The sequence below is a fragment of the Myotis davidii genome, unplaced genomic scaffold, assembly GCF_000327345.1.
Source record: "Myotis davidii unplaced genomic scaffold, ASM32734v1 scaffold130, whole genome shotgun sequence".
NCBI classification, from domain to species: domain Eukaryota; kingdom Metazoa; phylum Chordata; class Mammalia; order Chiroptera; family Vespertilionidae; genus Myotis; species Myotis davidii.
The window spans coordinates 6,446,600-6,464,393 of NW_006285040.1; the positions used below are offsets into that span (position 1 = coordinate 6,446,600).

Sequence of the window (17,794 nt, forward strand, 5' to 3'; positions counted from 1 at the left end):
AATCCCTGTACCTGACACAAAGCTACTAAACCTCTTAGAATTTCCTTGATAAGAACTGTGAAGGTGAAAGGAGTGACTTTTGTTACTCAAGACAAATTCCTGTTAACCACAAAGGAGTTTATGTTGATAGGTGACTTTTGGAAAGCCTGAAGGATGGGGGTGTCTGCCAGGGAATCAACTCTGTGATCAGGGAGGGGGAACTTTCAGTGCCACCCATGATTTCCAGGAAGTGGGGAGAGGCAGGAGGCTGAATCAAGTACCAATGGCTGAGGAGTTAACCAACCATGTCTCTGTACTGAAGCCTCCATAAAACCCGAAAGGACAGGGCTCTGGGGGGTGGTGAACACGTGGCGATGCAGGAAGAGTGGTGCCCTCCTGTGGACCTGGCCCTGTGCATCTCTTTCATCCGACTGTTCCTCAGTGACATCCTGTAATAAACCAGCAATCCAGCAAGTAAACTGTCTTCCTGAGTTCTCTGAGCTGCTCTAGCAAATTAATCGAACTTGGGGAGGGGAACAGGGGAGCCTCTGACTTACAGCCAATTGGCCAGAAGCATAGATAACGCCCTGGACTTTCCATTGGTGTCTGAAGTGGGGACAATCTTGTGGAGGATTTGGGGGAGTGCAAGAGTACTACCAGGATAGGGTGTGAGCATCTACTCAACTCTCTTCCTTCACACTGAGTCCTCATATCACAGGAAGAAAAAACTTGGTGTCCAGGTGATTTGCCACACCTCCTGATCCCAGCCAACCATCCACAAAGGGGCGTTGTCATTGGGCCTAAGAGGGCTGGAAGGAAAGATGCGTGTTCCTCTGCTGTTATCACATCTGGCATCCCCTCCAGCATACACAGGTGTAGACAGGCTACAAGTTCTTCAGATAGCAGAACCCTTTCATTCTACTCTGAAGGTCTTAAGGGAGTGAGCAGATGCCTTCCCAGGCGCAGAAGTGCCTTTCCTGTTTTTGGACCTGGCATTCTGACCCACAGGGAAGGCTGTCTGTGACCGCCTGTCCCTCAGTGTGTGCCTCTGCAGCGCAGGTGGAGGGGCAGAGGACGAACAGCCTTTATTTTCACCTGACTCACACTCCCAGGTTGGTCATTTTGGGCATGAGGAAAGCAGAGGGATCCAGGGGAGTGCTGGGTCAGGGAAGAAGAAACTGGAAGCAGACCAACCAGGGAAGGGTTGTTCATGCATAGACAGATTTTCCCAGCATCTTTCTCATCCACACCCATGCTTTATAATCTACCCTCCAGCTTTTTAGCAGAATGCCTTGTTTGATCTTGTACTTGACATGTAGCAAAATCAGTGTCTTAAAGGTCTGTATGTTTGTGCTAAAGAGGTAACCGTGCTTAAATACCACCCTGGAGATTTAGAAGGCAGAAACTCTAAAGCGAGGCAGGGGGCCTGGCTCTCTCTCAGACGAGTGGGCTGATGTCAGGCATTTGAACTTTAAAGAAAGATGTTGGATTCAGAAACACCTCTATTTTTCAAATTGTGTGTTTGGAAATTCAGTTTGGTTTACCTAAATTAATAAGTGTTCTGCCAAGTATAAACCCTTTCATGATGATAGGAAAAAATATATATATGTAAGATTTTCTTGCTCATTTTACTTTTGATCATAATTTGTGGTGTTAGAAAAATATTTGTTTAAATTTGCTAATTTGCTATACCATATGCCATTTTTTTCTATAATATTCAGTCTAAAGTCAGTTGAAACCAAGGCAGAGTGACTTATGTACTGTCAGTGTGAGAAATAGAACTAAAATATATTTCCATTTATTAGCTCATTCTTAATTCATGAATATCAGATTTCTTCTGAGAAGTTGTACTGGGTTAGATAACATTAAATCAGATTGGCTTAACTGAAACATAACCATCTGTTGTTTCGGGAATCGATGTAATTGTCCTGGCTGTTTGTTATTTGTTTCAAGCATCAGATATAGAGGGTTTGGTTTTTTTGTTTGTTTGCATGTTCTTTTCTTCTTAAGTTTAAGGAAGAGAAAATATGTGATTAACTAAGATAAAATTTTAGCTAAAATTTACAAATGTATCATATTATAGAATTCTTAAAATGAAATTATTTATAATCTTGCTTTCCTTATTGGCTACTTGTCCTTTTCCCCATATAACAAAATAAGGCATTCTTACTTGCAAATATAAATTTATTTCATTTAAATGTCACATATTTATCCTCCATGTCCACTCTGTAAATTAAAATCAGTGGCAGCATTTAGATAACATCAAAGATTTAATTTAGGTTGACAGGTGTCAAATTGGGTTATACATTGTGAGACTTAAAACTATATAAATGCAAAGTGGTTTTATAATTGAGAATCCATGTATATTCATCACCAGATCTTGACATCACAGAGATGACTTTTGAGAACTGCCCCCAGATCAAGCAGCTAATAGACCCTGGGAGAGTTGATCTGTTTCTGTCAGCTCCTCTTCCTGACCCGAAGGCCAGGGTCAAATGTGAGCAGGGCCAAACCCCACAAAAGCCTGGCAGCGGTCCCATGCACGCAGGCTGGAAGCATTTGCATTTAGGATGTAAAAAAATGAACAAACAAGAGACCATGGGACATTGGCATTGCAGTGTCTTCACAACTGCAGGGAATTGTGTGGGCCCCTGTGAAGCTATGGTGATAACAGTCCAGAGACAAAAATGATCACAGTTCATGAGCTAGATTTGCCTCTTAATTAACTATAGCAGTCCCCTGATAAACGTATTCTTCCCAACGTGAGCAGCCTCTTGAAATGAAGTCCTTTGTGTTTTTAATGTGAACAATATATAAAATGAATCAGATGCTCCTGACTAATTCTAAATGGCCTTGCCACAGTTATATTTCATTTTATCTAAAATAAAATACAGATTTTCTAAGGAGCCTTGATAATCACATGTCAATAACTGATCTTGGTTATAGACCATCTGTGACTGTCATTACAAGAGCAGTGCGCTACAGCATAAGGCCGCACTGAAAGCTCTGAGAAGTAGCCCATCCTGTAGGATGGGGCACATGTCTTATTGTCCTGCATTTCCCATACTACCATCTTCAGGTTTTTGTTTTTTTTTTCTCATCTTTTGACACTTTTTAAACATAACATAATTATCCTGAAATTTTCCCTTCTAGTGGAAAAAATAGCAGAAATAGAAAAAAAAACACCTTTTACAACAATGGACCTTCATTGAAAACCTACTACTGTGCTGTCAGTCATGGGGAGAGGGCACAGTGGTGTGTCCTTCATTTTATTGCAACTTTGAGGCCTTATAAAATACATAAGTCATGGGGACGTAACATACAGCATGGTGACCATAGTTACCAATACTGTATTGCATATTTGAAAGTTGTTAAGAGAGTAGATCTTAAAAGTTCTCATCACAAGAAAAAAAATTGAAATTATGTTGGTGATGGATGTTAACCAGACATATTGTGGTGATCATTTCACAGTGTATACAAATATGGAATCCTTATGTTGTTAACATAATGTTATATGTGAACTATACCTCAATGAAAAGATTTTGAGGCCTTATTAACTTTTATTAAAAATTTAAAAAGTTATAATTTTATTGTGTATGTTATACATATTTTATGAAATGAATACATAATGCTTTCTGCTTCTAGATATTTTAGACGGAAACTGACTCTGACTTTATCTAAAAGAAGGAGTTGTCCCAAAGGGAGTGGTTTGTGTAGTGTAGGAAAATCGCCTCATTGTTATATTTCTGGAGGTGGGGAGTGGTTAACTAGCCATTCACTTTATAATAGTTTATTAAACTGTTCATATATGTGTGATACATTCTTTTCAGTGGTCAGTTATAATTTACAATGAAAAAGGAATAGGGGAAAAAGATTTCACCAACCTCAAAATATCTCCTGGAACAGCTAAATTCCATTGTTATCAGTTATTTTAGTTAATACGTGGCTTCTCCTTTTCCTCTTTGAAATGGAACTAGTCTGTGGCCAATAATGCATGAAGACATGAGCTCTTTAGTGTTTAGGGCTTGTCAGATCCCGTCCACACTGTAGCCCAAGAATTTGAGCTAATGTGGAAGGGATGGTTCTGGAGGAGGTATGATGAGGGGAGAAAAAGTTGGCAATGGATGTCAGCAAAATGGAAAGTCAGTGAACTTAAATAATGCATAACTTATATTTCCCACCCTTTCATATTTCAGTAACCAACACATAATCTAGCCTTACTGAATTGCTTAGCTCTCTTTTTAAATGGTAGTATGTGGAAAATCACACTAATTTAACTTAATTAGGAAGATGATTAAAATACAGTGTTAAGAGTATAGTTATTACTTTTTTTTAGTTATTACTTTTAAATGCACATTTAGTAATGTCAGTATTACCTAATAAAGACTTTTTAAGAACCCTATACCCATGAATAGAAAAGAATAAATTTTAGTTTGCATCTGACTATTATATGAATGGATACTTCATAAGTGCTCCCAGTAAGTTATTGCTTGGAAGTAGCTTTCCCTCTGTAAGTCTGTTTTCCTCATAAGGTTTTTAAAACCCGGGGTTGTCCATTTGATAGCGTTGTAGAGTAGGGAAATACGAATGAACAAATTTGTTATTAGTAGTCTACTGTTTTCAGTATAAATGAGCCATAAATTAGATTGTGTTACTGACAATAGCTTAACTCATTTATGCTGTGCATGTGAGAATTATGACTCCTGTGTTAATAAAATAGTCCTGACAGTCGAATAGTTTATTTTGAAGAAGCCTACTGCTGGTGAGTGAGTGTCTGAGAGAGCCTGTGTGTGTGTCACACACTCCCTCCAGAAATTATTTTGGAAAACCATCCATCTAGTGTTTCATCTTAAAAATTATGATTTGGATGTTGTGAATAACCAAGTATTGGTTTCTTTAAGAAATATATGCACACGTTTAGTTTGAATTTTTTTCTATTTAAAAATATTCCTCAGTTGTTTGTCTACCTGCTTATTAGTTTTTTGGAAGATTTGGATGGGAGAGGTGAAAGTGATTAAGTACCTTACTTTCCCCAAGGTGATTAGTTGTTAGACTAAGAAAAAACTAATCAGTCTGAGGAGATGGGGATTGGAGCAAACCTAGGCTTATTCTGAAGCGGGTGACACGGTGCTTCGTTACCATGATGTTCACCTTGACTTGGTACTTCCTTGGTTGGAGTTACTGGCACTAGTATTGGTCTCTCTGCTGCACTTCCTCCTCCTCCAAGTCTGGGAAAACAGTCCTAGGTACATGAAGTCCCTTTCATTTACATGAATTCATAATATCTGCTGAGAACAATACCGCATTAAAAAAACATTTATTTGGAACAATGTCTGGGCCACAAGTGAGTTAATCCCTCCTGCAACTGCCCCAAGGCCATCCCACATAGACTTCCAACTTCCAGAAGCAGCTCCAGCTCAGATCTGTGCCTGTAGTTTTGGGAATCTGCCCTATGACTTTATTAATGGCCATGGCCAAATAGACAGTGACTGGCCATTGCCGTACCTGATAGCACTTAGGGTAGTTCAAGGGAATTGCTTGTGTCCCATTTATCATGAATTTTCCTGTGAAATTTCCTGTCGGCTCCAGTGTTGTTCTTTCCTCGTACCTGGGTTCTGAAGGTCGCTGTAGTGTGAGTGGCCTTTAATGCCACGTGCATTTTCAGGCTCACCTTTCCGTTTCAGGGCTACAAAATAGGAGCCATCATCAGGTATTGAATTCATGTCAAGTTCCTTAGAATAGTAGTTTTTGGACCTCTTATTTGAAACCACTGTTCGTTTCCTCTGTCCGGGGTCATTCATTAATGTTTGCCTTTCCTGATGGGTAGTCAACCAATGTGCCTACAAACTGCTCTGTAAGGAATTGCCACCTGGGGTGGGGGTGCTCAGTGTGGTCTTCTGGTCTCAGTTGCCCTAGAGAGAAAAAACTCTCCTCTTAGTTGGCGATAGGATGTTCTCTTCATTAGACATTCTTTCCACTTATTTTCTAGAGAGTCTGTCTCCTAGTGGACCCTTTATTTAGACAGACTTTTTAACAACCTGAGGGTGGGGCACAGAGCACACATGGAAGGCCATGTGGTGGGGCAGCTGTCTCTGGGGCCACACCACTAGGTTTCAAAGTGCCCCCCCCCCCCACCACCACCACACACACACACACACTCATAAGCTGTGGGACCTTGGGAAAGACATTTTTAAAGTCTTTAAAAATGGGCTAGTATTAGTATTTACTTACATGATTATTTTGAGGATTACATGAATAAAGAGATGTGAAGTGCTTGGAATAGCACATAGTACGTGCTCAATAAATATCAGGCCTTATTAGCATCACAAATTCAGCTCATGACTCGAAAACCACTTGTGGTTAGTGGTGATGACACTTATTATCGAACTGTGGTTGTCCCCCTACAAGATGCCTCTCTGAGGTAGACACGCCTGTATGACACAGAGTTTACTGAACAAGGACTCTGGCCTCCCTTTACTGGATTCCCCTGCACCAACCCAGTGAGGTGCATGTCAACCTGCAGGCTTATCAGCCTCTGTTCTGAGAATGGGGTCCAGACTTCCTTTGAATCCTGATTTCCATCACATCTGCTGGGGCTCCCTCTGCTGGTCCACCTAGCATATATGCAAATTCTTGGAGTCGCAGCTTTTACAAAGTTAGTTATAGGCTTTTAAGGAACATTTGCACAAACAAATTTGAAAACATTTGTGTGTGTGTGTGTGTGTGTGTGTGTGTGTGTGTGTGTGTGAGCGAGTGATACAGATTGCATCAATATTACTCTTTTTTTGCCATTTGTATAATGAGTTGGGATATTTTCCTATTTTCAGTTTGAAAATGTGTTGTTGTTTGCTTTGTTTGATAGAATGGGAGCTATCATGGCATGCCAACAAATGTAACTTCTTTACAACATAGTCATCAATTTTTACCTTATATATTTCAAGGTATAGCACTAAGGATCTTAGAATCTTATTTTTAACAGTCGAAAGCAAAGACTTTCTCATGATGTAGGGAGTTAATTCTTTAAGTGGCAAAAGGTCTCAGTTTAGAGAGGTGCCAGAACCTAGATCCCATAGGACATGGTTATGTTGAGGATTGAGGGTTGGGGTTTTTTTGCATCTAGAAAACAGCACCTCAGATTTATTGTTCGACTCATTATTATTTGGAATTGTAATTTATCAGTACAAGGTGCCTTGACAGCCCTAAAATTGCATTTTAAAGTAACTCTTTTGCTTCTTTGTGTTTTCCTGATCACTTGGTTCTCTTCCCTTCCGTGTTTTCCTCTTCTTTGCTCCTAGGATCAATCAGCATAAACCGGGTAACTGCAAACATGGAAAATGGAGAAAATGAAGGAACAACTAAAATTATTGCACCTTCACCAATAAAAAGGTCAGTCAATTAACCGGAGGAACATAACACTGTATATTGTCACGAAGATGAATTTTCCTGAGAGCAAGGTGACGAATCTCTTCACTTTGGTAATTCAGTAGTACTTTCGATCAAAATAGTCTGGGGCCAAAGGATATTTTAAAATGCCAGCGAATTATGCCACATCAGGACCTGCCTGCCTCGTTTGAAGGAAACACCCTGCTGTCACAGTGTGCTGCTCTCAGAGGTAATCGGAGGTCGGCGTTCTCGGCAGCAGAGTGAAAAGTCCATGTGATTTTTTTAAATGGCGAGATGTGATAGACTAACTCAGACAGACCTGTGAAATAAAGTGGATGATATTCATGTTTAATGTACTGTGTTCATTACGGCGGTGCACTGAGCTGTGGCCCCGGGAAGCGGGCTTATAGCATTTAGAGGCGCGGGGCTTCAGAAGGCAGTGATTGCATCTGTATGAAGAGTGGTCATGGTCCTCGCGTCCATTTTCCCAGCAGCATTCCCCAGAGGAAAAACCTTCCTTGCTATGTTACATGGACTGTTTCCCTGGAAGATCAGCCTTGTTCTCTAACACACAATTTCAGTGTCCTTTTTTCCTGTCCCCAATGATGTTCAGGGGACAGCGTTTTAGACGTACACTGAGCAGCGTTCAGCCCCTCGCCTTCTCTCTGGAGAGGGCTGCCCACACATCTTGGAGAGGTCCAAGCTGTCAGAAACGCGTGACTTGGAAAGACTTCTGAGGTCACCTGCTCCATCTTTGTTAGTAAATAAGGGGACCTTCATTCAGCTGGATTGTGACTGCTTGGAGAAATACTGTTTATAATTTCTCAGCAAAATAATTTCAAGATAAGAGGGTTCTAATATCAAGTTGCAATGTTTTTCCCAGGGTTTTGATTTCATTTCCGTTTGTTTAGTTTTAGAACACTCCCTACAGATTCTCTCTTTGGAATGATAAGTTCTTTGCCTTTGCAGACACTTTAGTTCACTGTGCTTTCCTTAATCAGCCTCACAGCTGTGGACAGAGTCAGCTTAATCTGTATGTACAGGGTGTGCGGTGGGAAGTCTAACGGAAGATCAGTAATCTTCCATGAAATTCAGATCCCAAGCTTTTTAGAATGTATAGAAGCAGTCCAATCTCTTTTGTAATTGCATTCTTGCCAAGGACTGATACCTAAAGGGCTGCCAGAATTTTCCCACTCAAGCTTTAGATGAGAAATAGTTTAGGGGGCAGTTAACTCGCCACCCAGGGTGTCATTGTTCTTTAACTTCTGCCTACTCTCCCAATTCCCCTTTCATCTTGCTACTCCCTTTCTCAATCTCCCTTGTCTTGTCTTGCCTTTTCTCCTGACTTATTAAACACACGCGCGTGTGGGCACACTTTCCACTGTTGTATTAAAATCTAGCATATTTATTACTTTGCCTCATTTCAAAAGTAAGTTTTTACTTGGAAATTTGATCTTCCAAAGGTTTTTAACCTTTCTAAAAAGAACACATTCTTCACTATAAAACCTACTACTTACTACCTACTAATACTATGAGTGAAGTGCTTTCGTCAAATATATTTTTAGATTTATATTCCTGTGTGGTTATAATATCCTAGGGTGCAAGTTTATTTTCATATTTTGAAATGACCTTGTCGTTTTTTTCTCTCTCCTTTTTCTTGGCTGATATAAAGAACCCTGCTAGGACCATGTTTGAAGACAGTATGTAGAGGATTCCTCAGAGAGCCAGGGTTAAAGTGCATGAGTTCAGTAGCTCTCTTTTGGAAGCTGAGACTCCCGGGAAGTGAGAGGAGGCACTCCCCCCTCCCCCACCGGTGACGAAGGCTTCTAAGAAGTCCCTTCCTGGTGTCTCCCCTGTGTTTCTAAAACAATTTGTTGGGATGGAATAACAACTCAGATATATTTACATTCTTAGGACAGAAAGATGATACTTGGTCAGGAAATAGCATTGAAAGTCATTCTGATTTGGAAGGATGATGCCAAGGAAGGCGGAAGCTGAGGGCAGGGAAAGGTCAATGGGGGCATCCTGAACCTGCTCAGAGCTGACTGCCCTGCACAGCTTCAGACCCACACCCAGAGCCAGGGGTCTCTGACCACCTTGAAAAGAGGGAGCCGGCCACACAAGCCTGGATGCCTGTGCTCCCTGTCCTGCAGGTGGGCTCTCTTGAAAGTTTCTTAACAATGGATGACCTGGCTCCTGTTCACTTAAAGCAGTAAAACCAGAAAGAAAAAGGGGGAAAGACACAAAAGTACTTGCTGGAGACATGTGTTTTTATAGGAAAATCATATTCTTTTTGGAATGAGTCATGGGTATAAATAAACACATTTTTAAACATTTGTTAAATAATTTTACTGAAGAAATAGGTATGTGAGTTAACTTCCTTTTATTTTCTAGTTAATTTGTGTTTCATACTTTTTTTTTTAAATTAAAGCTTTAAGAAAGCCAAGAATGAAAATAGCCCTGATCTCCAAAGAAGCAAACCTCACGCACCATGGGAAGAAAATGGCCCCCAGAGGTAAGGGGATCTTTGTTTTTCTAAAGGAGAACAGTAGGGAAGGGGTTAGCAGTTGCCTCTATCAAATAATAGAATCCACCTGCTTTGTGGCGGGTCAGGACTAGCTCTGGACCAGGCAGTCGGATTCCTACATCAGCGTGACCGGGAACTTGTGAAGTGGAGATCAACAGGATGTGTCCCAACGTGGAACTCTCTCCTGGAAAGACAGAGAGGAAACTAGTGTATATTAAGAAACTGCCTTGGAAGGTCATCGTGATGGTTTAGAGCAGTAGTTCTCAACCTTCCTAATGCCGAGACCCGTTAATACAGTTCCTCATGTTGTGGTGACCCCCAATTTAATTGTTACAAATTGAACATAATTAAAGCATAGTGATTCATCACAAAAACAATTTGTAATTATATAGGTGTTTTCCAATGGTCTTAGGCGACCCCTGTGAAAGGGTCGTTCGACCCCCAAAGGGGTCATGACCCACAGGTTGAGAACCGCTGGTTTAGAGTGAGATGATGTATTTTGGAAAACTCTAAATGAAATGTAGTAATGATACTTCCTCCAGTTTCATAGTTCTTATAAAAACTTGAGTTGAAAACTGTAGTTGATGAATAGTAATTCTAGAAGACATAAAAATATTTATTTAATTTGCCGAAGCCGGTTTGGCTCAGTGGATGGAGCGTCGGCCTGCGGACTGAGGGGTCCCAGGTTCGATTCTGGTCAAGGGCATGTGCCTGGGTTGCGGGCACTTCCCCCGTGGGAGATGTGCAGGAGGCGGCTGATCGATGTTTCTCTCTCATCGATGTTTCTAACTCTCTCTCCCTTCCTCTCTGTAAAAAATCAATAAAATATATATATATTTAGTTTCTTTTGTTCATAACTATCAAAGCAGTGACATGCTTGCATTATAATTTCCTGGGCACATCCTTACAGTGGTTTCGGGTATGACTACTCAGGGGTTCAAATCCTAGTTCTATACTTTCTAGCTACTTTACTTGGGCTACTGAATGAAACATTCTGTATTGCTCTTATCTTTTTTGTTAAATGGGCCTAATAATTGTACTTCAGTGCTTAGGGTTAATATGACTATTCGCTAAGATAATGAATACAAAATTTTGAGCTTGGCCAGCGCCTGGCAGGTGGTAGACTCATCATAAATGCAATTCGTTGTTGTAATTATTCCAGTCCTTTGTGTCTGTTCATTTCTCATTGTTGAAGGCCACCAAGAAAAATCCATTCCTGCAAAATAATGACCTATATGATTTGTTTTACCAGATTTTACCCCCTTTTTCTTTCAATGTATCTTGTCAACAAAAAGAACCGTTTGCCCACAATTCCCTTGAAAGTACCAATTGTGCAGTCATGACTGCCCCCCTAGGACCACTGGGGTCTGGGGCTAGGGTGTTTGCTCCTCCAGGGATTATCGACCATTCCTCTCTCACTCTAGTGGTCTCTACAACTCTCCCCACGACCGCACGAAGTCCCCAAAGTTCCCCTGCACTCGCCGCCGAAACCCCTCCTGTGGGAGCGACAACGACTCTGTACAGCCAACAAGGAGAAGGTAGGCTGAGCACAGCCCCTGATTTAATTTTCGGTCCCAGTCACGTTTTTATCATGGGTTATTCTCATAATATCAAGACTGTTTGTCTCCCCAGGAGAGCAGAAAGCCTATATTTTCTGAGATAAATAAAATAGGTTAGGGGTCCCGAAGCATTTCTCTTAAACAGCCAGGTTCAAAGCATAATTTCAAAAACATTAACAGGAACTTGCTTTCTGTATGTACTGATAAGTTGTTAAGAAATACATATATGATATACTTTAATAATATATATTATATACAGTGGGGCCTTGACTTACAAGTTTAATTCGTTCCGTGACAGAGCTCGTAACTCAAATTACTTGTATGTCAAATCAAAAAGGGAATGAGTGAGACACGTGATGCTGGGCTGATGTTGTGGCGTTCACTGTGACGTTCGCTGCACCAACTAGTGGTGGGGTATCTGCCAGCTTCAGATACCCCAATTTTAGCTCGCAACTCAAAGCAAAAAATCGGCCGAGAGACGGCTCGTATCTCGAAAAACTCGTTAGTCGGGACATTCGTAAGTCAAGGCCCCACTGTAGTATGTGCAATAAATTATATAACATGTTATGTCAATGACATATATTAGTACATAAAAGACATTACATGTTTCAGCCTGAGAAGACAAAATTATGTTACAGATTAATCGCAACTGAGGCTGTGGTCTCTGCTCTCAGGTAGATATGGTTGTATAAATGTGAGCAAAACTCCTTTCAAAGCACAGAGAAAATGCATTGTGTTGCCCAGCAGGTTGGATTGTTTGGGTGGTTATATGTACATGTGTGTACTATTTAATTTTTTTTTAATTTATTTTATTGCTTAAAGTATTACAAAGGGTATTACATATGTGTCCCTTATTTTCCCCCGCCCTTGACAATCCCTTGTCCTCCCTTACCCCCCAGTGTCTTATGTCCATTGGTTATGCTTATATGCATGCATACAAGTCCTTCGGTTGATCTCTTGCCCCCCAACCCTCCCCGGCCTTCCCGCTGCAGTTTGACAGTCTGTTATTTAATTTTTTATAAACGTCCATATCTAGAAGTTTGGGACTCTCTTTGCAAAGCAGGGTGGGCAGTGGGGCAGGTCCAAGAGAGGAAGACCCAAGAAATGACTCACCGGGGAAATCCACTTCATTCCTACATGAAGGGGCTGTGTTTTGCCCTGGGTTCCTACGTAAGTGGTATTTTATGAGTGACTTTTATAATTGTGAGACGTTCAGGTCACGCTCTCAGATGACCATCAACATTCCTTTTATATCATGGGGGGTCTGGCAAGCGGAGGCCCTTCTGTCTTCTCGGCCCTGTTTATACTTACCTGTTGGTCCATCCCGGTCTCATTCCTTCTACTTCTGCCGGTATTCCAGAGCTGTATTCCCCAGCTTTCTCCAACCAGGTCCAACTTCACTGAAATCCTTTGATGGTTAAGCAGAGAAAGGTCCATATCACCCTCACCTCGTAGGGCTGGAAAGAGGGAGAGAAATCATGGCCAACAGTGAATAATGGAATAATAGTTGTCATTCATCATGTTCTAAGTCCTGAGCAGTTTACTTGCTGTATATTAGCTCATTTTATCCGTATAATAACTATACAGAAATGGGCATTTGTATCATTCAGTCACGAGGCATTTTTAGCAGAGAGGGATTAACACAGGGAATTTTGGTGCACAAATATGAGTAGGATGAAAGGAACGAAAGGCAGAGACATGGTACAGCCCTGAGGTCTGGATGCTGCCCTGCCCCTGGGCTGGAGAAATAAAAGGAGACAAGGGAGTGTACCCAGAGATGCAGAGCTGCTTCTGCCTTTGAGCTGGCTCCCAGGAGCCTGGGCTGGCTGCTGGCATTGCTGGCTGCCACTGTCGGAGGTGCCACCACTGTAGCTGATGCTGTGGAACCCCACTTCTCAGGAGCGCATGAGTGGGTGCCACAGGTACTGCCAGAAGCACAATTGCCTCCCCTTTTCCCCTGCCTTCAAATCTCACCTGAGTGTCTCTAAGTGGAACCCAGCTGGTAAAGGAGTCCAGGAAAATGCAATTGCCAGCCGTCTAGTGCTGGCACTACAGAGAAGATTACAGATGGGTTGGGATGGGGCTGAGTACCAGTGGACAGGACCTGGCCCAGCATTATCATCTCACTTCTACAGAGAAGAAAACTGGCTCGGGGAGATGGCAGGAACGGTCCTTTGTAACACATCTGGGATTTGGATCCAGGGCTGCACATATGGAAAAGGCCAGGGCAATGGACCATCATTTCAGTAAGGCAGGAGGGAAGGTTTTCTGCCCTCCTTCCGTACCAAGGATTGGTTCAATTCAGACAACTAAAAAACGTGGCGACACTCCTGGGAAATACTTTTAAAATGCCTTTATGTATATATGTGTGCTGAGGGATGTGGGTAGTAGGTTTCACTAAATATATTAAGAATTTGGCATCGTCTGATGATTGTTAGATAAGTTTTTACAGTTTTTCATTCTTAATTATTAGTGTACTTTGTCATTTCCAACATAAAAGAATTGCACATGTTGAGCAAATGGCCATTTTGATTTTAATATATACAAAAACGAACTTACCAAGTTTTGCTAAAATTCACCAAACTTTACATTTCTTTTCAAACTAAATGCCTGAAATAGTTTGGAGCATATACATTCTCAAATCTAGACTAATGACTCTGCACTGAAATCCATTTTTTTTAAAATATATTTTATTGATTTTTTACAGAGAGGAAAGGAGAGAGATAGAGAGTCAGAAACATCGATGAGGGAGAAACATCGACCAGCCGCCTCCTGCACATCTCCTACTGGGGATGTGCCCGCAACCCTGGTACATGCCCTTGACTGGGATCGAACCTGGGACCCCGCAGTCCGCAGGCCGACGCTCCATCCACCGAGCCAAACCGGTTTCGGCCTGAAATCCATTTTCTGTTGGCTTCCTGTGAAACACAGAGAAGCAATTGTGGTGCGTGGTTACAGGACCCTTTCATAGGCACCATTTGGGGAAAAGACCATTGGGATTTGGTCTGAGCACCATAAAGCCTTCTGTCTGGTTCTGTGTCACCTGAAAGATCTCTTATTCAGCATGTGTGTTTGGAGGAGACCAGCCATTGCTTCGTGTCGGCATGACTGAGACAAAGCTCATTCTTGGTTGTTGTTTTCTCTATAAATGCCCTTTAAATGTCCCGGTCCTTGTTAGTCTTGTTCTATCTTCACATATGTTTACCTTGCCCCTGGGCACAAATCCCTACAGACATGGATTAACTCTGACATTTAAAACCGAGATTTGTCATCAGCATGGAAGAATCTCAAGGACTTAAATTTAATAATAGGAAATTCTCTTTTGTAATGGATACCAGGATAATATGTCTTGCAGAAGATATCACAATTTCTATTTTGCCAGTCATCTGTCATTAGATGAGTACAGCTGCCAAATTCTGGCAGAGTCTAGAACATGGGTCTCAATCTTTTTCGGTGATAAAACTCTGAGAATCTGATGAAATGTTGGATTCATTCCCTAGGCAGTGGTTGGCAAACTCATTAGGTCAACAGAGCCAAATATCAACAGTACAACGATTGAAATTTCTTTTGAGAGCCAAATTTTTTAGACTTAAACTATATAGGTAGGTACATTGTTATTAACTTAATTAGGGTACTCCTAAGGCTTAGGAAGAGCCACACTCAAGGGGCCAAAGAGCCGCATGTGGCTCGCGAGCCGCAGTTTGCCAACCACAGCCCTAGGGGGAAAGACTGTATTATTGAATACACATACAAACTTCTTTATAATTGTTAAGGTTCATGGAGACCCTGATGCCTGCATGTTTAAACATTCCTATTTTAAAAAAGAAACCCAGCATGCTTTCTGACAGAACAATTTATTTTTACCCCCATTCATCTTTATACTCAAAAATGTTTAGAGTACCCACTGTATCCCAAGCACTGTATTAAACGGCATCAGAGAAAGTCTCTGACCTTTGGGAGTTTATCGTTTGTTAGGGAAGAAACATGCAAATTACAAATACATGTGCAGTTATGACTGTTATATATTCTTCAGGGGGCAGTTATGCTTAGGGAAATTTAAAAACTTTTTAATTGAAAAATTCATATAGAAAAGTATACCTGTTCTAAGAATCACTGCTTGATAAACGTTTGCCATCCAAACACATGTGCAACCAGCACTATTAGGAGCAGTTTTGCTGCGTTGTTAAGTGAAGGAGGTTGGAAGGGTTCCTGAGGCCGGATGCTGGAGCTGGGATCAGACAAAAGCAAGCAAAGAGAGGAAGAGGGACTGTGGCCTTGGGATAGAAGGGAGAGGGGAGCATTCATGAAAAGGATAAAGGCCAGTGTTGCTCAAGCATTGAGGGTGAGCAGAAAAGTGTTAGAAATGAGCCTGGAGAGAAAGGGGGGCCAGACCTCATCAGACCCCTGAGCTTTGTTGAGGATTTTGGTCATTAGATCAGTAGTTTTCAGAAAGGTTGATAACAAGATCATATTTGTATTGTGTAAAGGTGGCCCTTACTGCTCTGTGGAAAAGAGATGGAAGGGAATAGTTGTGGAAACAAAGAGGCCAGGCAGCAGCTATCATATGAGTCCTGGACAAAGAGGATGGGAGCATGAGCCAACCTGGTCATATGGAGACAAGAAAGTTGGTGGTTTCAAAACCCATCCAGAGGTAGAATCAGTAGTGCTGGCAGGATCAGCGTGAGGGTGAAGGAGCGAAAGATGTCAAGAATGAAGACCAGGCTTGTGCAGTTTCATGGATTGAAGTGTGATGCACTGAAGTAAGAACCGGCAGGACATTACATGCTGAAAGGGACTTTTTGGGTTTGGGATTGTGGAATTTGCGCTTTCTTTGAGAAGTCCAAGTGCAGGATTCACATGGATTGTTGGATATAAGTCAGGAGTTGGGTTAGTTGTCTTGACTGAAATATAAATTTCTTAAAAATGTTAATTGAAATATGAAATACAGAAGAGGCTGTCTAGATAGATAATATAGATAGAATGCAAAGACCAAGCCTATGACAGACCTAGGATTATTAACTTGGTAAAAGAGACATAGAATTTGTGGCCACAGAAAAAATCAAGAGAGTGAAAATCTGCTTACTAAATGGCTCCCTTCTCTCTTCATTCCTAGAATGCTAGAAACCAGGCTTGTATCTTCCAGACATGAGATTACAGAATCTCACTGTAAGCAAGGACAGATATAAGAGAAAAGATCTGCAGATAGAAACTTTCCAAGGCTTTTCCAAGGAAATGGTTGAGACTACCCACATTACTTTGCTCCACATGACAGTGAAGCCATCGGTTAGCATGCTCTCCACCCAGAGGTTTAGTGCACAGTGCTTGAGAGAGTCATTATCACCCAGCATTTGAGGATAATTTCTGTTTGGAAAGACAGAGACTGAAACAACTAGGAGTTGTTTGTCTGTGTGTGTTGGGGCGGGTGGCGGGGGAGGTGGTGGGAAGCTTTCAGGGCACTCATAGGAAATATAGTCAGAAAGACTCTATAAGAATAAAAGTTCTTAGACTTTAATGTGACAGAATTTTTAAAATAATCAATAGAAGGTTTAGAAGATAAAGTTAAGGAAATCCTCCCCCAGAGTAGAGCAAAAACAAAGCATAGATATGTAAATAAAGATAATAAAAACTATCCAACCTGGATATAAAATATTCGACTAATGAAATTTCTAGGGAAAAATCTCAAGAAAATGCAGAAAAGGAAAGTATTAAAAGAAGTTGTACAAGAAAGTATTTCAGAACTGAATTATCATACTTTATGGAGAACCTGCTGAGCATTTGATATAATAGATTGAAAAATTAGATCCATACCGAGATTCATTATCATAACATTTTAAAACATTATAGATTTAGAGAGAATTTTTAACACTTGGAGTAGGGGAGGAATATGGAAGAGAAAAGAAAAGTCCATGCATAAATAGTGACAAATAAGAATTCTGGTCTTGGGCTGCTTAACAGCAATATCAGAAAAAAGATAATGAAGCATCACCTTCAAAATGCTGAAGGAAGATTATTTTCAATTTAGGGTTTTTTGCACTGTGATCAAGGCATATATAGCTCTTGCATGCTTTGCAGAAACAGGGAGCACTTAGGTCAGAGAATGGTGGTACCATTGTTGGGTCTTGTTGTGGATCCACTTGAGGATCCACTAGTATGAACATGGATTGTCCTTCTAACTAATATGCTCTTTTGTGTAACTCCATCCAGCACTGTTCAGCCAGCTGTTGAGGTGTAGCCCAGAGAACCTGGATAGTTGGTTGAGGTCTTGCCAGAAAGACTGAACAGAAAACAAAAAGTTGTTGAGATGATAGAAATCTAAGTTGAGTCAGAGAGGGAATGAAGGAGGGAA

The 17,794-nt window shown here is 41.2% G+C and overlaps 1 protein-coding gene across 2 annotated transcripts in view; it reads left to right on the top strand.

The window, feature by feature from the left end:
* Positions 1 to 17,794, top strand: part of EPB41L4A (erythrocyte membrane protein band 4.1 like 4A) — a 210,253-nt gene that overhangs the window by 164,636 nt on the left and 27,823 nt on the right. For both annotated transcript variants that reach the window (XM_006755289.2, XM_006755290.2), the window contains exons 14-16: positions 7,275 to 7,365; positions 9,794 to 9,877; positions 11,314 to 11,427. In XM_006755289.2, the coding sequence (XP_006755352.1) occupies positions 7,275 to 7,365; positions 9,794 to 9,877; positions 11,314 to 11,427 (289 nt within the window). The remainder of the gene's footprint in view (positions 1 to 7,274; positions 7,366 to 9,793; positions 9,878 to 11,313; positions 11,428 to 17,794) is intronic.